Raw genomic sequence first — 27702 nt, forward strand, 5'->3', positions numbered from 1 at the left:
GCTGCAGCCAGCAGTCTGTAAGCAGGAGCAGCGGATCGGATGGGGTGACCAGGCGATCGCACACCGCACTGAACGTCCGACCTCTGCTTTCCCTCCACATCCCCTAATAACGAGTGATAGAGAGCCGCCACTCCGCCTCCCGGGTAAGTGACCGAGCGGCGGGGCACCATTCTCCTTGTGTATGTAAATCTCCCGTATGTCCCCGCAGCATCTGTTTGGGGTACAGGGGCTCCTAGAGATCAGACACGCTGGGACAGCGCAGGGACATGCTGACCGTCATGCAGCGGTGTGACCCCGAGCCTATGCAGTGAAGCACCGGGACTGCAGTGACCGAGGCCCCATAATCCGATTAGTCCCTGTGCTGCTATGTTTAATGCCCCCCGGCTGTTTCCTATGGGATCTCCCCCCTCTTCTCCCCCCACAGGAAGCTGCTCCATCGCACTTTCGTTTCTTCACTGTAATTTCCTTTTGTTCTGCCTCCTAATCCATTCCCCCATCTCCCAAATCACATTCTTACCGAAAAACACCTAAACTTCTACAAAATGCCCATTTCCGCAGCATGCCAAGTGCCCGAGCAGCTCAATGCCTATTAATAGTCAGGAATTAACACTAAAGCTATGTAAATAAACATGATTTACCGTAATAGTTGATAAGTAAAGTATTTATAATTTTCCCCGTATACCGCCGGTCATATACGCAGATCTGTTATTCCAAAATAATGACCGTCTGCTACTCTTGTAGATAGGAAAAGTTGGTATAGCCATACTAGCCCAAAAAAGGAGTCTTTAGTAGAAGCTGATTTGTTTTATTGGGACGACATGATGTAAAGTAAGATTTGGGGACCTCAGAGGTCTCTTCTACAGTATTATAGTGCACCCCGGCAAAAATAAGTTGCACACCTTAAATGCAGTAATTCCAAGGAAAACAAAAAATAAGCGGTATGCTTTTTGCTTGTATCTGTGAATACTGTAAACACAGATTTTATTGGTATAATGTAATTAATGTTATGTGCTTTTCCTTCCAAATGCAAACGTCAGCCTTAAAAAATGAGATAAAAGTGGCTTTTTGTGGCCTCATTAGAAACAAGAAAGCTGCGGTCCATCCATAGCTGGAGAGAAGTCAGTTTTCAGCCCCGGTTTAGAACAATTAATTTACTTGACGTGTCTTTGGATCTGTTGGTTGACAGACGGGGGAAACACCAGGAGACAAGTAGCCATTTTCTTAGTCCTTCCAGAATGTGATTCCCTTGAGTGAGAAAAGTGGTCTTCTCACCGCCGCCACTAAAGGAACGCTCCTGCTGATCACTTGGGACCATTCCGGACCATTCCGCTGTTCTAGGATGGATCTCTATTTATACACAACCACCCCCTGCATCATCTCGGAAATATATGCACTTGAGGGACGTTACGACCATCATATGCATGCATTGTAATGCATGTGATAGCCCCGTGGTCCCTATGCATTTTCGCTTTCCCCACCTTCCAGCAAACGCTGCATGCAAAGGTCTATTCAGACCCTGTTCAAATAGGTCAATAAAGACTGATAAAAAAAAAGGAAAATAATAATAAGAATAAAATAAGAATATTTTTTATACATTTTTTACAAAATGGAAGAAATCCCAAGTAAATTGCCAAAAATTTGGGTTTTTTTCTTAAGTGTTTTTGATGTTTTTTTTATGTTTAATTCATACTAAATGACAGATTACACACAAAAAAGCGGTATAAAGAGAGAGCCCCGTTTGTGTGGGTGAAAAAAGATATGCTAAAATTGTAAAAAAAAAAAAACCAAAAAAACCCCCCTGTGTCACGAAGGGGTTAATGCCGGTCACAGAATTAAGAAAATGAGATGAGTATGTGAAGCGGGTCTTGCGGTCCATTTGCCGCTGTGCTGTTGGTGACGGTGTGGGACTCATTCCTTGGGGGTCTCCAAGGAGTTTTGTGTTGTAGTTGCCCTTGTGGATACATGCGCGGCGAGTGAACGAGAAAAACACACAACTTGTAAAATTCCCAGCACACCTAATTATGTTTTGTATGGCGTGCATGCGCATTAGTCCTTGCCCACAGGCAGCGACAGCTGAAGTATGGTAGCGATGCTCTTTGGGTTTTGTGGCCATACAAAGAAGGCGTAGATGTGTAATTAACCTTTAAACGGCTTCCTAAGTAAATGATTACTTTAATAGTTTTTTTTAAATTATTTTAAACCTTATTTGAAGAAGATCATTGCGCTTCAGTTACATTAAGTGAAAAGAAAACGTATCCCGTATACAATATCCACTGTAGCGTATACAATATCCGGTATAACGTATAAAGAATTCAACAATGTACAATATCCATTTCCCAACAGGCGGGGATACCGTATGTGTAAGGAAAGTATCCGTCGGGGCCGAGGCAAGCTAGGCTGCTTTTAACTATATATGAGAATCCGCTGCACGTGGGGCCAACGGCCAAAGCTAATATTTTTTTATAAAACTTGTTTAATGTTCTTTTAGAGAGCGATTTGCATTTTTTGAATGTATGCAATAGCTGAGAAGTTTCTTTAGGTTTTGTGAAGCCCACCTTGCAAATGTGTCAGCTTCAGCCCTGGCTCTGTGAATGTCATTGGGGGGGTTAATAATGAGCATGAATACTGCTTTAGGTGGGCAGTCAATGTCGTAAACTGTCCCTTTAACAACCTGATGGATGTACAACAGATTGATGGTTTTACTTATAAAGGGACTGGCGCCCGTCGGAGGCGCACTAAATGTTTAGTTCATTTAGTTAATTGCAGGTATGTAAGTGTGAGCCAAATGGATGGCTGACGGGAAATATTGAGTATTTTGTGGACTTCTGTCCCCCAAGAAAACGGACTGGATGATATGTGTACCTGACAGCGGGAAGAATGTACATATAGAACTGACGGTTGCATCATTTAATACCGTTAATAATAATAATTATAATGCGAGATAGCTTAGCTACATATGTTCTGTGTGTCATGCAGGGCCACATCAGCTATTGTTTCAGGAAAAGCTTCCCGGGTTTGGCCTTGGTGAATTGAAACTGCAGCTCTCCTGCAAATCACGTGGAATAAGTGTATTTATTTCCTCCTTACTAGCTTTCCTTCAGGTCCCCCCCCTCCCAGACACCTTGCGTTACTTAGAAGGTGTAGCGAGTAACGTGTGAACGTTTCACCTCTGCCTGTTTGTACACGTGTACAATTATCCGTGATACAGTGACATAAACCGACAAGTTCAGAGGAATGACACTTTGCACTCCCTTTTTACCGTCCAACTCATCCCTACCTATACAATCACGGGCAGGAAACTTAAACTTAAGAGCTGTTTTTGCTAGGGGTCTTATTTTACACCTACTGTCAAGCACTAGGTAAGTACGGATGCTTTTCTTTTACAATATAGTCCGGTAAATATAGTTCCGCCACTACGGTCCTTCCTATGTTAGAAAGGATTTCATGCCGGAGACGCAGCTTGCCTTAAATTTTAACTTTTTTTCAGCATTTCCTTGGAATGCTTCCCTCTCATATATTCTGTATATTTTTAAGGTACATATCAGTATCTGAACTTGCCCCCCCCCAAAAAAATTTTTTTTTTTTACAAAAATGAAATATATATATAATTTTATTGTCTAACGCAAGGCTCTCAACACACACGTATAGAACATATACATTCCAAATATATCTGAGGTCAGAGGCAGCCCCGCTCAGTAGTAAATATCGGTGTGTGTGTTTTTTAGTTACTGCTACATTAGGCTTCAATCCATCCGTACTCTGATGCTGCAAGACAAGCAGCTTCTGCAGGAGCTCGGAGTGGAACATCTTCAAGACGCCATTCAAACGTTCAAGCATCAGCTCTTTGCTCCAGTATTTTAAATGAAGCGGTTTAATATCTTTCACATGTCTAGATAGCAGTTCTCACTGCAGTGTGATGTCACGTCCGGCCGCGTGACAATCATTACGTTGTGATGTCACTTGCCTTCCGTAATGTCGTTGCCTGTTATGGTTGCTGAAACAATGCATTTGTTTTACCGCGTTATTGTTAGCTAAGAGAAGTTGAAGGATAATTATATCTAATGGTGATCCTGCAGCCTTGCAGTTGAAGGTGATTTGGGCTCTGTGCCCAACTGGCCCTGCAAACTCCGCAGGAGCCCGTAGCAACTCCTTTAGCTTGAAGGTATCTTCCAGGTTCATCTGTGGACCGGAGTGGTCTTTGAAGTAACAATTGACACAGGCAGCTTAGGAGAGCTTTAAGCAGTTCTCCAAAGAAGTAGTGTTTCCTCAAGCCTACTGCTAGGAAGTAAAGGTAACCTTTAGGGCTAGGCTTAACAATGTCTACTAGTAGACTACTACTCTGACTGCCCCTGGCTTTGCTTTTAGGATGCCAGAGGATGAATGTCAGTTGTATATACATCATATCGGAGTGGTTCACATACCGTGCGAAACCTATTAGAAGTTGAATTGAGTTGCCTATGCATCATATTTGCCTTAAATAGCTAAATATATATATATATATATATATATATATATATATATATATATATATAATACACACCTATTATTATCTTTAATTTATATAACGCCAACAATTTACGCAGAGCTTTATACAATAAGGTGCAAGAAGAACTATGACTATGACCTGAATACAAATCTATTATTCTGGCCCCGTCCTATTGTGTTGTGTTTCGGATGTTTGCAGAGCGTTTCCACGTCACTTATAAAAATATTCCTGGGAGTTTCTTTTTCGTCTTGTGTTGTTTGCATTGAGCTTTTGTATGTTTGCTGGAACAGTGCTGTACGACGTAGACTGTCAGTCCTTTAAGACTGTATCTGTAAAGACAGGCTGAAAATGACGTTTTAGGACCAGATTATCTAATCAGAGTCTAATATTAGAGTCCAATATTAGAGAATAAATATGTAAAAAATGACATTTCAGTGTCCCTAGTTCCATTTTACGTAGTTAGTAATTCTTTCACCATAGTGTAACTACAGCAGAGCTCCCAGAGGTGAAGATGTGTCCCGACTCACGGGTTAAAGTCGATCTGTCACAAGGCTTGATTTGATTTGGGATACCAGCCATACCAGCTTGCAGTAGGGCGTAATATAAATATATATATTATATATATATATAAATATATATATTATATATATATATAAATATATATATTATATATATATATAAATATATATATTATATATATATATATATATATATATATATATATATATATATATATATATATATATGGGGAAAAAGGGGTTTCCAGGTGCCGACACCTTCGTCTAGGGGTAAATTTGTTCTGATTATGTTGGTGTAGATGGTGCAATCTTATTTCTCAATAGTTGAAAATGGTTTTATTTCGGTGAAAAAGCCTGCATACCGTATTCACAGAGTTACAAGCATCAGGATCCAAACATAATGTTTTCACACAGTCAAAAAGAGAGAACAATCAGTTGTGATGTAATAGACAGGAGAATAACAGATAGTATCTGGTTAGACTCCATTTCTATTACTATGTCTTTGCCGGTCTTTGAAGATTAAGGTTATAGGACTGAATATCCCTGATGATACATGTGACATCCAGATGACATATCTAATGTCTTCCTCGATTAAATAATATATTCCTGATTTTAAAAAAAAACCTTGAAGAACGTGCAGCCCCAATGAGATGAGCCCTACGTCAAAAACCCAATCCCATCGAAACGTCCGCAACGACGATCTAACACGCTAAGGCATATTTGCCCTTTGCAGTATCGATGCACGTATCGTTCTCTGGCATGCACGGCTACCAGAATTATGCATATAAATCTTGCAAAAGAATGTTTACCAGTCTCTGCTTGTTGTTTTTAATGACAACAGAGATCCATTGTTAGAATTCTTTTATCTGTGTGTACGATGTGTCCTCATATCAAAGTTACTGCCAGAACAGGTTGTTTCCCCTTACATATTAAGAAATAAATATACTTATTTCAGCAGAAACTTGAAGGTCTAGTCCAAGAATTTTAGTCGATGAAGTATATAATTATGTGGGCGTACTGTTCAGTGATTGTTCTAAAAAAAAAAAAAAAAAAAAAAAAAAATTTAAAATTTTTCTTTTATTTGGAATGAAACATTTGAGCCGTTGGTTATGGTATAGACACTTAGGACATCTCTTAAACCCACATCCTATCCCCTGATTCTGCACTGATGATAAATCAAGTTTCAGGGGCATACTTTCAAATATTGTATTCTCATGAAAGTGTTAATGTGTTATATAGCATTGAAACGTTAGCAGAGAAGGTGAAATCCCATCTCTATGTCCCCTTGCCTATATGGTAGATAGGGTCCAGACCAGTCGGCTGCTCGTCAAAAAATTAGACAACATTGTATCTCATTAAAGACTGCACAGAATAGAAGTTCTGGATTAATCAAGGTTTGTATATTGATCTAGAACCTCTTATCTTCCAGGTGACAATGTAGGGCCATACATTTTGCCATATTCTTTCAAAAGAATTCTACAACAATGAATCATTCTCAGATCTGCATCAGAAAATATATCTTGGTCTCAACCACACCTTTCCCGAAATAAACATAAAACTGTCTTAAGTATAACTGGCATATGCAAATACGAAGCAAGCAGAGATAAAACTTGTCATACGGTTAATAAAATTGACGATCGGACAGAAGTCTGCAGAAAGTTAATTTCAAATATGTGCATTACTGCTTTTACATTTTTATTTCTTTTTTATTATTTATACCAAGAGTACTGTTAAATGTATAGCAGCGGACTGTACTTCCAGAGGGGGTGGCTGAGCGCCCTCACAGGCTAATTTTCCAAGTTCTCCCATATATCTATATCTATCTATGTCTTGTGAATGTCGCATTAGTTAGAGAAATATGCTGGTTTTGGCCCTTCATTATTAATAATGAAGTGAAAGTTAAAACCACAACTCTTCTGCAAACTCTTCCTTTAGTGAGTAGACCTCAAAGTCTCTGTTTTCTTACCATTTGCCAAGCCTGATACCTGGACATATGGGGGCATCACGCTAAGGCTTTACTTCTAGGGTTAGGGTACTGCTTTAAACGTGTAAGGTTACATGTATCTGTGTGGTTGACACGCTCCTCTGTGTTTTTGTAATGTCTAAGACATGTAGACACCCAGGAATTTCACGCTCAAAATGCCATTACAAAGAGCCTCACCTTTCTTTTCAATGAACTCAGCCTCCGTTTCCTTGTAGCTACTATCCTTTCAAAATTTAAACAACCTCCATTCTCTGCATTGTCTGAACCACGAAAATGGTTATCCTTTTAAAAAAACCAAAACAACCATATGTACTGAGGCCTGTAATACGGTAAATGCACCAAAATCCAACGGACTGGTTCCAAAAACCCTCAGCCAGCTTTGCATCAAAGTAATATTGTCACAGCTGAGACCTGCTATGGGAAAGCAGGCGGTCTTCTGGGAAGGATGTATATCTGTGACGCCCAGCAAGGGGTGGGCCGGCTAGGTGCTGTGCAGGTGCGCCCTAGTGTGGTCCTGCTATTGGTGATTGCTGTATCGGTTCCTGAAGTTTCTTGGCTTGTCTGACTAGCCTCCGACTCATGGTGTACCATACCTGGCTATCCCGACTACCCGCTCTGTGTACCGACCTTAGCTTAGTCTAACTACCCGGTAAGTGTACCGAACCCGGCTTTGGCTAACCGCCTGCTTTGCATTTCTACCTTGGGGGTTTCAGGATGAAGAACTTCTGCGGTGGTCATTCCTGGGTCGTGGCCGTCGTGACAGATATATTATCTATTCCACAACAAGGTCCAGTGGGAGTTTGTTGAGCTACTCGTACCTCTGTGACTACCTTAGAGTAACTTTCCAGCAACTAGCAAATGCCATGTCTAGAGGAAGGGGGTGGAACGCCATGTCTAGAGGAAGGGGGTGGATGGTAAATGTATATATTTTAACATAACACCATCAGAAAGGTACAATAAAAAAAAACTCAGAACAATAAAACAAAGTATTTAAAGTGATACTTTTTTTCAGAGTGCAGTTCCATAGTAGTTCTTAAAATTATGTATTAATCATACTCTGAGGTCATTAAATGAATGGTTGCTTCTCCAGTTGGTACTTTTTGGAACACTTTATTGGTTGCTATGGCGATAACACTACTTTCAGACATTGTGCCACAACTACTTTCCACAGATAGCTTCCGCTGTGCAGTGCAGGTTATTTAGGATCCGTGGCCGTAGTAATAGCTACGTGTGTATGTTTACTTTGGCAAAACTATTTCTTTTACCTCGTGCTGCCCAGGTATGATGACATACAATAGGGATTATTGTTCAAAAGCACCACCCGTGTTGTAGATCTAAGTTCGGGAATTTAAATAATGCTTTCGAAAAACCGCACTAAACCTCGGTGTATTGTTCTTCGATTATTCTTCGATATCTGCCTGTCTTTGTTTGTCTGCCTCTGACATAATAATGATGACTACCGCAAAGTAAACCATCTGTAAAGAAGGCTGGCAAAAAAACAAACTGTTAAAGGTCTACTAAATGATTGTTTGCTGCAGGACCGAGAGGTTAATACAGCCGGTGTGGATTGGGTTTCTTGGTTCCACTAGGCTAAGCAATACATTTAGGAAAAACAAAGCAGCCATTGCACTTTTCCCTGTGTGATATAATATTAACCCTTTGAATTTTCCCTTTTCTCTGCTCCCCTTCCTGCTATTTGCTGTCCAGGAGATGTGTTCGGACAAACATATCTCCTGCCGTATGATTTATTTACTGGGAGTGAGTTCCAGCGCTGGCTTGTCAGAGGATGGGTTCCGCTGCAGCTTCTTGTAAACAGAAGTCTTTTATTTTATTTTAAAGATGCATATCAAAAGTACTCACAAAGTTGGTGAGGCTACTGAGGACATTAGATGGTCCCGGTAATATCACTTTTACAAATATACATCAAAACCTACAATACAGTAGCGACCGATGTGGAATTGAGCTCACAAAACACATTATATATATATTTATGTAAATTATTTTTTTTGTTTACTAGTGTTGGCAATTCATCATAGGACAGCAGAGTCTTGGATTGGTATATTGTACATGGTTAAAGTAGTAGCCGTATAGACTTATTTTCAGGGATCATTGAAGCAAACTTAGTTTGTGTCAGAAGACATGAAGTCAGCAGATTTGGGTTTGAGTCATTGAGAACACTCGTTCAGCACTGAACCCAGCCAAGAACTGCCCATGCCACTAGCACTCTACCCTACTAGACAGGCAAGCATGCTGGATCATCTTGGGAAATATCATATAAAATGGCAAGACTGTTCATGTAGCGAGATGGAAACGGTGCCCTGTATATCTTCTATTCGCAGCATGTTGTCACTGAAAACCACAGGTTGAAGAGATGTAGATACCTCCAAGCATAGTAGCAAACTGATGCCCAACTTGGTTGTGGATTTAGATCTCTTGAGTTTACCTTCCATCACGGACCTTAAGAGAACAGAACAATTGAGACAGTCTTAGTAGAACAGTGCAAGTCTTAGTAGAATGGTTCTGAAACATCAAAGTCTGGTTTTATCTAGATTCTTTCTGGAAAAACACTGAGTTATCTGTAAACTCTGGACTGAGATTCTGAGCTCTATCGACAAGAAGGTTCCTATTAGGGCTGCAACTAACGATTATTTTAATAATCGATTAGTTGGCCGATTATTTTTTCGATTAATCGATTAATCGGATAAAAAAAACAATATGCAAATTTTTCGTTTATTTAAAATAATTTAATGAACTGGATGTTAAAAAACAACTTAAAATTTACATTAACATTCTTATTTTGTTATGATGTAATAAAAAACAATATTTTCAAAGTACAAGAACCCAAACACAATATTTATGAAACAAAATAACCCCAAACATTCTGAAAAGAGGTGGACTATTACTGTTCAAGAAACTTTGCCCCAGCCCTGGCACTTTGCACCCAGCACTTTGCACCCAGCACTTTGCCCCAGCCCTGGCACTTTGCACCCAGCCCTGGCACTTTGCACCCAGCCCTGGCACTTTGCACCCAGCACTCAGCACTTTGCACCCAGCACTCAGCACTTTGCACCCAGCACTTTGCCCCAGCCCTGGCACTTTGCACCCAGCACTTTGCCCCAGCCCTGGCACTTTGCACCCAGCACTTTGCCCCAGCCCTGGCACTTTGCACCCAGCAAGCACTTTGTACACAGCACTCAGCACTTTGCACCAGCACTTTGCACTTTGCACCCAGCCCTGGCACTTTGCAGCCAGCCCTGGCACTTTGTACCCAGCACTGGCACTTTGCACCCAGCACTTTGCACTGTGCCCCTGCACCCAGTCTCCAACTCTGCCCTGCACCCAGCCCTGCCCCCACACTCACACTCTGCCCTGCACCCACTCTGCCCTGCACCCACTCTGCCCTGCACCCACACTCACACCCTGCCCTGCATCCCCACCCCCACTCTGCCCTGCACCCAGTCTCCCACTCTGCCCTGCACCCACACTCACACCCTGCATCCCCACCCCCACTCTGCCCTGCACCCAGTCTCCTGCCCTGCACCCCCCACCCCCACTCTGCCCTGCACCCACACCCCCACTCTGCCCTGCACCCACACTCACACCCTGCATCCCCTGAAACCCCACCCCCACCCCACCGTGGACCCCCACCCCCGCGAACCGCTCTGTGCGAATGGAGCCACTCGCACAGAGCGAACCGCTCTGTGCGAATGGAGCCACTCGCACAGAGCGAACCGCTCTGTGCGAATGGAGCCACTCGCACAGAGCGAACCGCTCTGTGCGAGTGGCTCTGTGCGATCTGTGCACATAGACATGAAGAATACTTACCTCCGGAACGCGTCACATCCGTCACGTAGCTAGAAGGCGGAGACTGCAGAGCGTGTAGCAGAAGCGGGGAACGCTCGCGGAGGTAAGTAAAAGGAGCCGAGTGCTCCAACAACGAATCGATCACTCGATTAATCGATAACGGAAATCGTCGACAACGATTTCCGTTATCGATTATTATCGATTTTATCGATTCGTTGTTTCAGCACTAGTTCCTATATGTTTTCTATCCAAAAAAGTTTAAAGAAAATCACTGGCATTATGAAAAACGCCACACTTATTAATATTAAGCAAAAACTAGAACTGTTAAAAAGCGCAATAATTTTAATACTAAAAATGAGGGGATGCATTTGGAGTCTCTAAAAGCCTGTATAATGTGTCCTGGCATATTAAGGGTTTAAAGAGGACTGGTTTGAGAATCTGCTGGCATATATTTCATACTGAAAATAACAACAGATAATGCTGAGGTGTTTTTCCTTCCTGCAAAGTGCTGATTGTAGATTATATCAGATTTCCTTACATTTGAACTCGTGTTTATGGCTTTTTCTATTGTAACACTTATATTCCATTCAGCACTTTGTATTTTAGTCATGTATTATTAACTATATATATATTATACCCAGTACATACATTCAAATGGTATGACAAAAGTAGACCAAGACAAACCAATACGTAGGGTAAAGAGGGCCCTGCTCGCAAACCTACCATATATATAATATACGTTTCATAAAGGGGACTGTGCGGTGAGAAAATTCTACTATACAGAAAGGGTTGTAGATACCTGGAATAGACTTCCAGTTACAAAACCCAAAGGTTAAGTTGTGAATTGTTACTTAATGCCTCCTCCTTATTTCCAAGGAGGTAATTTGGGAGGACGACCCCCTGATTGAGACATCTATCCCTAGGTTATGTCTAAAGATAGATTTTATTTAAACTGGTTTAAATGCCACAAGATAGACCCATTATTTTTAATCTGTCAAAAGCTTCAATAAACAAAATGAAATTACATACTGGTAATACAGAATTTCTAAGAATTAAATAATTTTCATTGTTGTAACTGTTCAAATTGTTACTATTAAGTATATATTGTGCAAAGTCTGACACAGCGTAACCCACCCAACCATCTCATTCTCTCCTGATATTACTTATAGAATTACATCAAATTTTGCTGAAACACATCTGGTCAGTTTATACGAGGTATTCCATGAGGTCAAAAGCTACTGACTTTAATAAATATATCTAACTGATGAGGAATGTACGTAAAGTCTCCATGAATCAGCTTCTCCTCTAGCTTTTGGGAGTGTCTTACTGCTAAACTCTATATAATTGTGTCCACCTCTGTTGTGCGTTATTTGATCTGTATAAATCGACGGCTGTGTGTTATTTTAGAATTACATTTAGCAAATTGCTCCTTCTCGCGTCATCTATAATTTCCTAAATTTCATGCAAACAACCTCTCCCTCCTGCTGCTTTTTTGAAGAGCTGGAGCTAATTTGGTGTGACATCTCAATGTACCTCATTCCCTGTGTCACAGAACCTTGGGCACCACCAGCGATCATGGTTTTTTTGAATGTTCTTCAGGTTAACGCATTCAGATAAATTGAAGAAGTCAAATCAAGTAACACAAAGATGTATGAATGTGTACTGTAAATGTGACATTTGTCATAAGATGCAAAACTTGAACCTTAGGCATCACACATTAGTCCTTTTGAAGGCTATGGACAAATTTAGACAGTCTTGGTAATTACTCAGATTAACAACAATGGCAAGATGAGGAAATCATTAACTGCCCCTGGGGTGTCAGTGAGTCTCGACATAAGGACTGCTTCTGCAGACATGTCCGTGTGATCGACCTTTGTTATTTGTTTACCAGTTGGATAGTATTTAAGCAGTGACTTGACAACACTTGAGATTGTAAGTGTAAGGGGATTTAACAGGTGTTGCACATTTCTACATTCTTGTTAACTCCACTTAGTTTGGACCCTGCTAGAACGCAAGAAGAATTCTGAGTAATGTAACCAAAACTGAGGCTGCTTCCGCAAGCATGAGAAGGTGAGGGTGCTTGTGCTGAAGAACCTAGGAAAGGCCTACCAAAAACACTCTTAAAGAATCTAGTAATCTTAGTGTTAACTTTGTGGAGTCTTGTAGAAAGTGATACTTTTCAAAAGACCAACATAAAACCCAAAATAAGTTTCAAGACCTCAGTGGTGTATTTGTCAGAATATTTGGAGTATTTTGTTCCATCATCTGATGTCCCAACAGTTTATGTACCTCTATATAATTCATATACTCTTAGCATGTTCTTGGCATGTTTTTTATTTTACATTTTTGTGATTTTCACACATTGGGATCTATCTACCTTGAATGTTTTTATGTTGGGGAAGTATTTTAGAGACTATATCAGTAACGGATCAACATATGTTAGTGGCTTTAAAAAAAAAAAAAAAATCTTATGTAACCTGAGGGAGTATTAGGTTTTCTAGCTGTTTCCTTGTGGCAAAATAGAAATCCCATGTCACGGACAGCATTGAAACCATAGAACTCTGTATATGGAGGAGTCTCTGTTATATACAGGGAAATAAGTTTTAACATAAAAAAGCTATTAACTGGAAAATAAATTTAACAAAAAACAGTTAAAAGGAACAAGCTTGCTGCCATATGAGTTGGGAGGTCTCTTGAATTTTTATGTGGTCCGTTTTTCAAATGCATGGGTAGGTGGATGTCAAGGTGAACGTAATTTACATTTATGGAATATTTTGTGCTGTGAATAAAAAAAAAAGGCCTTGACAAGAAAATAGTTTTAATTTTCCTCTTGCTGTCTCTTTCAGTAACATGTCTATGGTTTTTGAAGTAAGATTTTTTTTTTTTTTACGGAAAACTTTCCTATGTGTCATAGAAACAGCTAATTTTAGGATTAAAGCCATAATCAGTAAAACTGTGAAGTATGGGATAACTATGTATTGCTAATTAATTTGTCGCCAGACTCTCAGAAAACCTGCCATCCACTTTATTGCGGCTTCTTTGACAGAGACAGATGACTTGCAGAAATCCCCTGTAATGATTTACTGTCAACCAGTGCCTTTGGCAAGTCTTTTCACACGTACCTCATTACCAAAACAGTACATTTTTTAAATAACATTTGGCTTCTCCACCAAAAATCAAGTTATGCTTCGTTTCCTCTTTACATTTTTTTTTAAAAGGAGGTATAGTTCATGAGAAACACCTTTGTTCTGTGTAACCTTCTAACTGTTGGCCAGCACCCACAAAGCAGTCTTCTCTGGCTTTTTCCTTCTCAGCGATCACTCCAAGAAAGTTGCTTGTAACTTCAAAAGTTGTGAGAGTATTTGGCTCCCACAAGAGAACCTGTTTTTAAATTGTAATGGTACGGTGCATTTTATGATGAGCTGTCTGAGACCTTACAACACACACACACTGACAGTACACACACACAGTGACAGTAATAATTAGGTGTGGCAGGTGTTTACAGCCGTCGATTCTAAAGCAAAGTAAAAGATTGTGACTTAGGAGAGGATGTGTGTTATTGCTATTAGCTTGAATACAGCGTCATTCCACTGTGTTATTGTAACATATAGTTCTGTTTTTTGTCAGAAGTTGTTTGGAAGTTGTTTGGACTGTTATCATAGTAAAAGCCGGTGAAGGTCTGTGTGATGCGCGTAGACAACCTCTGCTGCTGCTGCCGGCACTTCCGTCGGGGCTTCTATGACTGAGCACATGACGGAGGCCAGCGCTCCGTCATAGAAGCCCCGGCCAGAGAGCAAGATCCAAGTCCCCTGCAGTGCTGCAGGGGATCTGGGTCTTAGTCTTGTAGTCAGACCTCTAATTGAGTTCTATTTGAGTTCAAATGCTCTGAAAAAAACCTTGTTGGATAATTGAGCAAATACGGTATATATATATATATATGATTTTAGTGAAAAAGAAATTAGAAGATTCTTTTTATTTAATTTTTTCTATTTATTTTTTTTATTTATAGGTCAGCTTGTCATTTACACATCAGCCCATAGGTGGCTGTCACTGATGAAAAGAAAGTCTTTTGAGGTGCCAAGCTTAATTAGATCTTACTTTTGCATGGCCCGAGGCCTTCAAGAGACTTACATAACTTTTTTAACACACTATTACTTGAAAGACCTATCGCTAGTACAGTGTACAAAAGGTGTAGCCTGTAGAAAAGCCCCTTAAATACTGGGATTTATAACCTTCACCCATCTGGCTTTCCTTTAACTACTACCGATTCCTCGTTGTATGAAACTCCACTTACACCAGTGGCTTTTAGTGGGTTTATTAAAATAACAAATAATTATATGTGAGTATACAGAGAAGCATCTGAAATACAAGGCTATGACTCTAACTACACTATGCTAGTGACTCTGTGTGTGTATGTAAGGATGGGGTGTCCCTGTCACCTTGATGTTTATCCTTTTTCCTTTCCTTTCTTCTTCTTTCTCTATTGCTCACACAACACCTTTATAGCCAGCATGCCCAAACAGTCCCAGCCAATCATCTTCTGAGGAAGGCACGATCTTGTACCTGCACCAGCTGCCTGTAGAGATCGCTCTCAGTGAAGTTGATGGTCCTCAGGGCAAATTCAGGCTGGGTCTCTGGAATGTTGATATTGTCTCCTGCAATCCTTTTTGTTGTAGGAGATTGTATCTCCTGTTTGTTGTTTCCACCTGGTAGAGAGATAGCCCTTTGATTTATTGGCAGTTCCTGGACATTTGGGTTTTGCCCCTAGTGTAATTCCTTGAAACCGGTTTACTCAAGAGGAACCCCACTGTGTTGGGAGCCAGCTGTTGTCCTTGGAGATTCGTAATTGACTTATATTTGTTACATAGCCAATTCCCCAAATGGGTGGATAGCACTGATTTTAATGGGTTTGCTAAATATGCTGAAGTGTTCTTCTATATTTTAAAAATGTATTTGTAACAAATGTTTAAATGTACGTGTCTGTCCAAACTGACACCTGACATTTGTAACATTCAGCAGGTCTTATCGCCTTTCTTGAGCCACAAGGAGATGGGATGGAATGAAACAGAAGTGTGTTAATAAAGGCAATTCCTTGGACTATTCTCGGACATCAAGACTTGCAAAAACATTATTATAGTATTTGGTGTGACCAGAGGTAAGAGACACATCTGTCATGTAAAAAAACACATAGTTTTGTATAGGCAAATGTGTTAAAATATATAGGGAAAAACCCCAGGTTGCCATGGTGTCCCTTCCTGGTACCTATGGTTTCAGGGAGAGCTATCACCAGCACCTCACCAGCTCAAAGCCACTGGGGTAATGAAAGCCTCCTCATTATAAGGGCGGCCTTCGACATCAGGGCCAGCGAACCTTTTCCCACCAGGCCACATACCAGCAGGCCGTGCTCACTCAGTCTCCACATGCTGACGAAATTTCCCAGCACTCAGACACAACCAGCGTGTGGGGACCTTGAGGGAGCATTGGCCAGAAGCGCTGTCCTGAGCCAAGGTAGAGGTAAAAAAAAAGGGGGGTCTTAGTGTGTTTACGTTTATGTTAATATGTATCTCTTTGTTAAGTCTTTGTTAGTCAGTATGTTAATGTAATTGTGATAGTGTGTGTGTTACGTTCTTTAGTACGTTCATTTGTGAAAAGACTGCCAGCGGTTTAATATAAAGAAAAAAAAAATAGATGAAAGTGACTAATGCAGGGGTTGACAATTATGGTTTGCTAGCTTTTTTCCTCAATCATGTTTTTATTTTACTTGCGCCAGGAGTTTGTCGATCCTTGCCATACACTTACATACATTTACACACACTAACCCTATATAGTAACAGACACGCTAACATTTTACGCTCATGTACACACATACTAACACCATACACTAATACACAATCTCTTAACACTATATGCTGACATGCACACTCATGCTAACATAAACAACAATAACATACATGCTAGCACCACACTCTTATATACATGCACACACACACTGACTAACACTATACATATATAAAATAACACACTCTAACTAACTCTAAGACACACACACAGAATCTGGTATAACAATACAGTAAACATACTGACTCTGGCACTGTACATATACACTGATACTACAGTATACACACACACTCACAGACTGACTCAAGCACTGTACATATACACAGTGACTCTGACACTCTCTCTCTCTCTCTCTCTATATATAGATTATATACGGTCCATTTTAAATGTTTTATAAACTTTGATGTGTTATAGCCTTACAACCCAGGACTTTTGGCCCAAACAACCAAGCAATCAATAAATAAAATGTTAATGAATGTTATTTTAAGAGTATTGTATGTTTAGATTTTGGATCTTTTCCTTGTTTAGGGCTAAAGTAAAACAATGGCAAAATCGAGATCCAGGTCGCCTCATTGGAAACACAGGTAAATGAAACCCTACCTGAGACTGATATGTAAGATATTTACAAAGCAAAACTGTTACACCTGTTAAATCATAATCTAATCAAGCAACAAGACATCTATAAATTACGTTATTTTTATTGAATGTACATTTTTTAGCTATTTTGTATGGTTTATGTTATGTTCCTGTCCACCAAATGCAGTCACAAATTCTCCCTCAGGATTTTGTTGAAGTCCTACTGTCAGCTCAAATAGTAAGTGGTAGAACAACTAGCTAAGTACTGATCACGGTCTGGGTGTTTACTTCAGAAAAAATAGGCAGACTGGGTTATTGTTATTGTTTTATATAGCGCCATCAGACTCTACAACACTGTACAAAGGGTAGATAGGACATAACAATTAATATATAACAAAACGAGAAGACTTACAGAAACTACAGTTGAGGAGGACCCTGCTCAAACGAGCTGACAAGCTATTTATGTATTTTTGTAGGCTGCCAACTCATAGAAGCCCTGAGCACTACAGGCAGAGACATCTGAGCAATGAAGGATTTTGTAGAGGTCAAAGAAGACCCATGCACTGGGATGAAGAAAGACCTGAACCAAACAATTCACGGATACCACCATATAATCGGCTCAATGACAGACCATATGACCAGAGTTTTCTTACCCCAGACCTAAGAAAACCTCCTTTGGAACCTGTCAATCGGCCAAAAAGAATCTATTCCCCAGAGAGACATGGAGAACCCATTAAAAGATTCCCTGCAAAATACCCAGATGATGTCCCACACAGAGATCATGAGCGTGATTTGTATCCTCATCGGAGCCACGGACGAAACGCACACAGTGATTCAAATGGTTTTCAGGTGGGAAGACGAGAAGACAACTTTCATGAACCTCACCACAGAGAAAATGACTGGGAAAGACGTGAAAATGAAAATCACTGGAACCAAGAAGTACACACGGATAATTATTTCACGCCAGCAAGAAGAAATTCAGAAGAGCATGGCTGTTTTCAGAAGAGGTACAATAATCGATTTCATGTATATATGGTGAAGTAAATTCTTTTCTGGTGTGGCTATTAAGTTGGGAGACACATTTTGCCAGCCAGCTAGAATTAGTTAACTAAGTTTCCCTTTTCTAACTGTGAAACTAATTATAAAGTAGCCATATTGGCACCTTTAATGGTAATAGTAATATGCAAGAATAAGGCATTGCTGTTATCATTTATAAACACAGAAATATAAACTAGTTTATGTCAACACAGGTATCCTGAGGATCGTAATTTTAGAGAGCATGGTCAGCCTCTCTCCAAAAGACCTAGGGAAGCTGAAAGACTTGAGTTCAGACCGCCACCAAGAAATTCCCAGTGGAAGTCAGAACATACATATCGAACGTATCATGGCAACGACTGGCCAAAAGACGCTGACGTGAGAAAACCCAGCCCCATCCTTCACCGCGCAAACTCTGGGGAGTTCACAAAGCTAAAATATGATTACAGTCATAAATCACCTCCTTATGCTGGTGTGGAACTGTTGTCTGATGTTAACTGTATTGACACATACAACCGGCAGGAGGAAAGAAAACCTGTTCATGGAAAGAGTTCCTACCACCACAGAAAAACCGAAAACGTGAGGAAAAAGGGAAATTACAATGAGTCTTCTCCAAAACACAGTCTGAAGAAGTGTCATAGTGCAGATAGGGACTCGTTTAAAAATAATACCACAAAGGCGCACAATCATAAGTACAAGGAAATGGAGAGAAATGAAAGAGACTCGCGTAAGGGACCAACTCCCCATAAAGAGCAAAAAGGCCACAGTCCTAAGTCTTCTGTATCAAACACAGCTTCAAAGAGCATCCCTTCAACAGAAACAATCACAGTTAATTTGGATTTGACGAAACCAACGGATAAGTATAGGTATTTCTTTTTTTTAACAGTTTTTTTTTTAATGATAAATGCCATATTTGATATGTCCTGGGTTTCTGGTGAGGCTGAGTTAAAAAGTTCATGCTTCTTTCATGACAACACGTGCAAACTTAGGATGGAACGGGTCATAACGTTTATCGTTTGGAGTTGCTTTTGATAATTAAATTCACATTTTTGTGCCAATAATTTGTTTTTAAAAAATACAAAAACAGCTCACCAGGATTCTTTTAATGGAAAATAATCAAGATTTATAGGAAGAGCCTTTTTTTGTAAGAGCTGCAGAGAAAATTAAAGATGGAAGATGGTTGAGACAAGTTTTATTCTGCTTAAAGTGGAAATTCCAAGCATTTTCTCACTCACTCCCTTTGTATAGGACGCCTGAGTATCAAATGAACACCATCCGTCCAAACCTAATATTTTTAACATTAGGAAATTATTAAATTTGTTATAAACATCCGTAGGAATGCTTTACACATACAGTGACTTCACTCTCATTAATCTTTGGAAAGCCGTAAGAAGATCTGATGATTGGATAAATGTTGTTTTTAATTCTCCAAAGAAAAAAAAACTTGAATTTCTTTCCACATAATCAGATTTGCTGGAAAACTTTCTGTCAATCAAAACGGACCGCATGTTACATGGAAATGTTGACTTTATTTTGAACATGAAAATGTTCACAGAAAGAAAATTTGCCCGTATGAAGCAAAGTTCACATAAATTAGAAAATAAATTATAATCTAGTTAAAACATATCTTGCGGGATGAAGGAAGAATAGCATTGCTGGACTTTTCTCTTGTCGTATGTCTGGTCTAGACAGAAACGTGAAACGAGGATAATAAGGGGAAATAATTTACCTTTTTGCCACTTATGGATGGGATACTGAATAATTTATTTGATATTCTGCAAAATAAATGAAAAAGAGTATTGCTCAGCTTCACGCAGATCATTTCCCACAAACACCTAAAGTGAAGCAACGTTATCTGAAAATCGCTTTGTTGTTAATCTCGAAAGTTGCATGAAATTTTTCTCGCCTTGCAAACTTTTTCCGCCTTCGTGCAAATTATAGTTTTTTTCCTCCAACTCCTGGAAATTAACACAGAAAAAGTACCAAAGTTTAACATAATTATTGCTGATTGGGTGGCCACATTTGTTGCCCTGTAAAATGCCCACAATTTGGACCTTTATTATAAGATGTAAAAAGGTCAAGATATATGATAAGGTAAGATAATGTTTTATATATTTTTAGATGCTGTTTTGTGTGCTTATTAAAAAAGTAAAAGCAGAATGTACTGAATTTCCAAGAGCTTTTTTGTTTGTTGCCGTCCTTGGCTAGATCCATGACATATAAATGTTATAGTAATTAAATACATTTTACAAATTTATATATATATATATATCTATATATATCTATATATATATATAGATATATAGATATATATATATATATATCAGGGCTCGACAAATCCCAGGTCGCCATGGCGACAGAGAATTTTGTCCTGGCGCCTAGGTTTTGCCAGCCTCTTACATCCAGAAAAAATTGTGGATGTAAGAGGCTGAGTCACCACACGGGGGCGCTGCTGCTGCTGTCTGCCCAGGAGTCTGGGCAGACAGCACAGCCACTTCGAGCCCGCCCCCGAGCCTGAGATCACTCCCACGGAGTGAGCCTGTAGGCTGAAAACGCGGTTGCTGCAAAACCAGCAATCGCATTTTTAGCTGCCACAGGCAGCTTCAGGGAAGGGGGTTGTGTGTTGATTGGGTCCCCACACAAGTGTGGTTACCTGACACAACACCCCCCAGCTGCCTGATCGCTCCATGAGAGCGACAGTGCAGCGTTAACCCCTTCAATGCCGCGATCGCAGCATTTAGGGGTTAATTCCCGTTTTGTACGGGGCTCTGCTGCTGGTGGTCTGCCTGGAAGCCCAGGCAGGCCAGCAACAGCAAAAACGAGCCCCCACAAGCCCTTTGATGATTCCTGTAGGCATGGAAGCCTACAGCAGTCATCAAAGACTCCCCTCCCTGCAGTGGCTGGTCTGTAGACCAGCAATTTGAGTCCCAGCTGCCAGAGGCAGCTTCAGGGACAGGGGAGAGGGTTCTTTGGTCTCCCCATGAGTGTGGAGAGCAGCCCCAACACCCCCCTGCTGCCTGATCGCTTCCTGAGAGTGACAGTGCAGCGTTAACCCCTTCAATGCCACAATTGTGTATGACACATTCGTGGCATTGCAGGGGTTAACATTTGTCCCCACAAGCTTGTGGGGACTAAATATCAGTCAATGCTGTGCTCCAATGGAACATCAGGATTGAAAGGGTTAAAAAAAAAATAAACAAAAAACAGCACTGACCTGAAAGTCCAGGGTGCTTTCAGGTCAAATGCTTTGAGTTTAGTAAGTGGGCTGATGATGATCAGATCACTCCTGACCAACTGTTAGTTTAAAAAAATCCTGGCGCCTAGATTCACAACAAATTTGTCAAGCCCTGATATATATATATATATATATATATATATCTATATATATATATATATATATATAGATATATATATATATATCTATATATAGATAGATAGATATATAGATAGATCTCTATCTATAGATAGATAGATCTCTATCTATAGATAGATAGATCTCTATCTATATATATATAGATAGATAGATATCAGCTTGGAGGTTGAATATATGATGGGACGTGGTTACGCAGACTGTTCCAACATATCTAAATTATTTGTCATCATATTCTCAAGTCCTGCCTGAAAATTGACATTATTTCCATTAGCAATAATTATAACAGATGAGCATATGAGACAACCAATTTAGGTATAATGACACTATGAAAAATTGTGTAATATAATTATTATTATATCTCATAATATTGGGATAGGAAAGTGTTACATTTTGACCCTAATTGTTTTACTGGATACCCCTGTTTTCCCTTTAGGTTCAAAGAACTGTTATTTGTCCATTGATAAGACAGTCCAAATACACGATCTATCCAGAGATCCCTAAATGCAGTCATTAAGTCCATATATCAGCTTTCCCACATGACCCGGGGTTCGCGTAGAGCCAACCGTTGTATGCTTATGTTGATTGACACACTTAGATTTCACACTTCACACTTGGATTGCCATTCCTGGGCATTTGGACACCCTTATGTGGAAATATAATCTTGACTATTTATTCTTTGTTACGTTAGAAAATCAGGTCTTAACCGGTTGTTCCTGCATGGTCATTTCAGACATAACAATTCCAGCGATAGACAGATGTCTAAGAATTTGACAGGTAGAAAGGAGACTTTTCGACCAGGCTTGGAACAAGGAGATTCTGCCGCTGCAAGTTCCGCTGGGGTACCCAAAACTGAATTCGCTCAGGAAATTATCACTATTATCCATGAAATCAAAGGTAGGTGTCTCACATTGTACACAGGGGTATATTTAATCATGTATTCTGGCTAACAGCAGCAGGTCAGGGGCAACAGGCAATCAAGCTTGCTGGAACACAGCTTACTAAATGGGATGCTTGGTGAGATCATAGATATACCTTGTAACAGGTGATAATATATATATATATATATATATATATATATATATATAATTAACAGCAATGACACTCATATCATGCTAAGTCAGCCACTACATGCTGGAATCTGGGTATGTCTGGGCATGATAAGAGTGTGATTGCTGTTAATTATATATATATATATATTAATATTGTCACCTGTTACAAGATATATATTATATCATAAATATATATATATATATACACAGTATATATTAATATTGTTATTGATTTTTTTTGTCCAATTTTGGTGTTACTTAATAAAAGTGTTTTTTGTTGTTAAAGCTGGGGGGGTCCTGAATTTTGAAAATCCAGAATTTTCATTTCGGTGGATCCCTAATTATTACTTGTGTATTTCCATTTTTTACTGTTCCTAGCAAACCATTTTATGTCTGCTGATATCACACTTCATGAGCGATTTTCCAAATTGCAAACAGAAGGCAATAAACAAGATGTGAGTGCAAAGCAAGTCACACCACAAACTAATCCTGAGATCCACAGGTGAGCATCCCTGAATGTCAGATGGCTACATGTATCTAGAAACTTCTAAGGTCTGCTATGAGAATTCATTGATCACATATAGTTTGAATCAGTGTCAATATACATGGCATGGTCTTTCAAAATGTTATTTTCATCACCTGCATACATGGTCTAGCACCCACAAAATGTAGACCCCCGTCCGCGTTGAGCTGAAGTCATGTCACAGTTTTACACGTCACCGAACATACATATTCTTTTACATTGAAATTGATGTTTCTCTCTCTACGTTGATTTTTATCCCAGGCGATTTGATATCTCCCTAGAAGATCTCCAGAAAAAGACTCTTAACAGAACTGATGTGCCACCAGTAAGTTTTCAGCTTTAATGAACCCGATTTACACTATGTGGTTTTTGGAAGGCTATTCAACATTCTTAGCTAAGGCGAAGACTACATTCCTGTAGCCTGGTGATCCCCCTGTGGGACTTCCTAACACGGGCAGTGGCATTGTAACCCACCTAGATCATAAACCCAATGAGATCTTTTGAAGGAGTGCATGTAATGTTAGCCTAAGAACTTTTGGCAGATTATGTTTTTAATTTATATAGAACCAGAACAGCTGGTGAAATGCTGAAGGCCTCCTTGCAATGTTTTTTTCAGCCTAGCCAGAGGGTGATCGAAGATCCAAACGATTTACGTCATGATATAGAGAGGCGTCGAAAAGAGAGGCTGCGGAGTGAAGAGAATGGTAGTAGTGATGTCAGCTTTCATGAGAGGTTAGTCATCCTGAGCCCGGCAAACCATTAGTAATTCATTAATTAACTGTAAAAATATGGTTTATCTTGATTTTCAGATGTCTAAAGTATCACACCCTAAAGCATACACTCGGGAAAATGTCTGCTGTTATCAAATGTCATAATATGTCCAGCTGCTATGTTAAATCCAGTTTGGACATCAGAGGTCTCTTCTTCAAATAGAGTAGACCTCTGAGATCCCAAAAACTTATGTAACTTTACATCTTTTGTTATGTTGTTCCAATAAAAAGTATCAACTTTGACTACAAAACCCATCTTCTCTCAGACCAATACATTTTTTCCACGAGTCTCGGCATTCTCACTGACATTGGCTTTCTCATCTCCATACATATTGTCTGAGATCCTGTGCTCACAGAATGGCCAGAGTACATACAAATTCAGATTCCGGGGTGCTGCTTAAGTGACCAAAATGTGCATAAAACAAAACAAAATTCATCGCACACCCTAGCAAATACTGTCACGTTAGCCGTTTAATTTTAAATGGCTATACTGCTTACCATGAAGCTCCATTGTGCATCGAGCACCAACACCATAGGCCATTGAAGGAGGGTGTAGTGGCTGTACTAGGGAGCACTCTGCTGGCTAATCGTAATGAACTAATCTTTCCTTTAAAGGGAGTCATCCGGCAGCTCATACAGACCACAGAACAACGGAAGTGGCGAGTTTCACGAATCTTCAAGGGGACCCAGACCTCCTTTCCGAAAGATTCCAGGGCGACCTCCAGTAAGAAAAACTACTGTTCTTCTTTTGTACTAAATAGTGTGCTTGGTACCAGAAAATGCAATCTTTATATTGTTCAAAGAATAAATGAGGAATTATTAATGAAATAATTCTTCATAATATCTGCGCCTGAACATTTTAAGGATAAAAGCAGCGATATTTATTATAGATCTTTTGTGATGTACATGTTTGAACAGGTTGAATGTTGAACTGAAGTGTTCCTTAACTTGACCCGATTGCTTGTGTTTGACAGTCTTGTCAAATACACCCAGGCTCATTTCGTACACCCTTAATGCTAAACAGGTTCTCCACTTCGGATTACACACCATTTCCCCTGCTTGTGTGTATTTTGCAAGCAATGAGTACAAAATATCAGAAACTGGTCTTAGGAGTGATTTAATTAGAAATCGGATACACCCGTTTAGTGAGTCAGGCACTTGTGATGTCATTTTTGTTCAGAAAACAGAGGCCTGGGATATTAGTTGTATTATTATTATTATTAACTCTTACCATTCTCGCATAAAATAAAAAGAGCCTAAAAAAGCAAATTGTAAGGTCTGCTGGGAGGGCAATACCGATTCAGATCATACTGTGTTAATGTATAGTATCTAGCCATGCTTTCTAGCTTCCCATACGTTTAATTTTTTATTTAATTTCTAAACACGTTATTTTGGAAGAAAATACGCCTTATTTCCCAGTATGTCCTGTGTCTGGGACTTTGGGAACACAACATTAGTCATTTCTAAATTCTTTCTGGGCAAAGACTCATTTTCACAAGCATCTTTGTGAGCTGCTAATTTATTACACACTTTAAAAAACAAGTCTGGGTTAAGAGGCTTGACAGTCTGGGCTGTCTGCAGCCTTTATGTTCTCAAACTAGCAACTCACATCATCCTAGACTCTGCGGTCAGGGTGTCCGATACTGGCTTACACTTATGGGTGAACAAAGCAGCATCCATGAGCAAAGTATTTATTTTTGGTTGTTTTTTTTTTATTATTTTTTTATATATATAATTTTTTTTCTTATCTGTTTTAACTCATTTTTTGTCAGCTCCAGGGTCCTTATCATAGAAGAAATCACTACCCGTCTTATTCTTCTCAAAGCCATTCTGAAAACGCAAACAATATTCGAAAGCCATACACGGTATGTAATTTTGAATTATTGCAGTTTGGCTTATTTCTTATGGTTGTTTTTTGTAATGTTGTTTTGGTGCCGTTTTGTTTTTCCATGTGTATCCATTAAAATCAGCTAAGCAAGTTCTTCTGTTGTGTTGGCTGCTTCTTACTGGACTATGTTCTGATTCTTCCCTCTTTTTTCTTTAAAAAAGTCTAACGGGTATATACGATTCCTATGAAAACTATGAAACAATAAAGATAAAAAAATAAAACCGAAACACATAGTTTTAACGTTAATAAAGAACACACTAAATATGGCATACAACTAAGAAATATATATGTAGTCGTTTGCTGGTTACAGAGATTCATCGATTAGCATTGCGATTGCGTGTAAGGAATGGAAAGATAAGACTGAATGATATTTGAATAGGTTGGGATCACAGCTCTTTCACATAAACACGCAAGGTGAGCAGAAGTCATTTGGGGTTTTTTTTAAGACCCTTCAAGCGAACACAAGCCAGCAGTTGTCGCTGTCCTTCTCCCGCGTGTATGTGAGGTCTCTGTTCTTTTTTTATAATACTGGCCTCATAGCGCAAATGCCTCGCTCTGAAACTTCTGAACAGGTGGACAATTATCTGTACGCTCTTACATCTGCTTGAAAACCTTAAAGGATGAATCCACGCTCATGTTGGACTGGAACTGGCGATCCATACCCAATACCCATACCCAAGTTGGACTCACAACCACGCTGTGCATATACATCGCTAGCACAGAACGAAATTAATTGCTGCCAAAATGATTAGAACTAATAAATATGGTATAAATTACCAGTGAAATATCACATTGCCCACAGATGGCACTGCAAGAACATTAACAAAAAGGAAACTAATAATAATATTTAAACGTAATAATATATAAATATAATAATATATTTCATGATCATCACTTGCTTTCCGTAAAATATTCTATGGGAAAAAGTGATTGTGTTATGTATGCGAACATTTATTATTATAGATAAAGAAATCATTAAACAATACACTGAATATACAGTCACTAATACAAATCCCACATTACTCTCCCTCTTTCTCTGTACCTTATGCTTTTCTACAACCCATTTCCTCTACAGAGAGGTGTCTCTTAAGAAGTGCGCTATAAGAAAATGTGAATTATTTCACTTTTTATTTACTGATTACTAAGATACTCTGATTCTTTCTATAGGGACGCGGGAATGCTGCCATGGGAGTATAACACAGTACCTCGAACATAATGAAGATCGTGTCTTTCAAGGGGACATCCTTTCCTGGACATCTTCTAGAGAGCGAGATATACTGCCTGATCTGTGGCTTTCAGACTGTTATTGGACCCGTTATAATCCATCAGCGTACGCGGCTAAGGATGATTGTAGTTGTCCACCATCGTATCCATGTTTTTGAGAGTTGCAACTAAAATGTATCTGTTCTTAATCTTAAAAAATACTATTTTTCTCTAGAGGAATGCTGCACAATCTTTTATACTTTTTTTACTGCTGTTTTTGCCAGGCGGTGTTCAGCTGGAAAGTTTTAGTATCAGGTTATTACGTTTCTGCAAGAACATTTTCAGAGGGGATGTGGGGTTTGTTGGTTTGTCTTATTTATTATACCTATTTTTCTTATGTTTTTGCTTTTTTTGTCTTTTAAAAAGCTTGTTTCATTCAGTATTTTCATTTTAAAATAGGGTTGTTTTTTTTGTGTTTGTTCAGAAGACTCATGCATTCAAACGTTTTGTGTATTAACAAAATAAAAGTGCCTGAATCGTTTAGCTGTGGTTCGTGTGTTTAAATCCTCCACTTTTTTCTTTCTAGCCTTTCGTATTGCAATCACCTCTGTCTGGATAGTTGTTGGGGCATGAAATATTATTGTTCACCTTACAA

General features: G+C 39.4%; 1 protein-coding gene across 2 annotated transcripts; it reads left to right on the forward strand.

Annotated features, from left to right (window-relative positions):
* On the forward strand, positions 1 to 27702 carry BCLAF3 (BCLAF1 and THRAP3 family member 3). 2 transcript variants are annotated; one of them, XM_053457304.1, is made up of 12 exons: positions 1 to 143; positions 15809 to 15947; positions 17159 to 17214; positions 17683 to 18213; positions 18457 to 19107; positions 22345 to 22508; positions 23042 to 23165; positions 23448 to 23511; positions 23803 to 23918; positions 24572 to 24680; positions 25729 to 25821; positions 27012 to 27702. In XM_053457304.1, exons 3-12 carry the CDS (start codon positions 17174 to 17176, stop codon positions 27039 to 27041), a joined length of 1923 nt encoding a protein of 640 aa, XP_053313279.1. In that variant the 5' UTR covers positions 1 to 143; positions 15809 to 15947; positions 17159 to 17173; the 3' UTR covers positions 27042 to 27702. The 2 variants fall into 2 exon arrangements, with proteins under 2 accessions (XP_053313279.1, XP_053313281.1); XM_053457306.1 differs by having other exon boundaries at positions 15812 to 15947.

Source organism: Spea bombifrons, chromosome 2 (assembly GCF_027358695.1).
Source record: "Spea bombifrons isolate aSpeBom1 chromosome 2, aSpeBom1.2.pri, whole genome shotgun sequence".
Lineage (NCBI taxonomy): Eukaryota > Metazoa > Chordata > Amphibia > Anura > Pelobatidae > Spea > Spea bombifrons.

Bases quoted from the DNA above. Each gene is read 5' to 3' on its own strand.
- BCLAF3 (XM_053457304.1), top strand. From the start codon at position 17,174: ATGGCAAAATCGAGATCCAGGTCGCCTCATTGGAAACACAG. The intron at 18,214-18,456 runs GTACAATAATCG...ATGTCAACACAG, and splicing joins CATGGCTGTTTTCAGAAGAG to GTATCCTGAGGATCGTAATT. The intron at 23,919-24,571 runs GTTAGTCATCCT...TTTCCTTTAAAG, and splicing joins GATGTCAGCTTTCATGAGAG to GGAGTCATCCGGCAGCTCAT.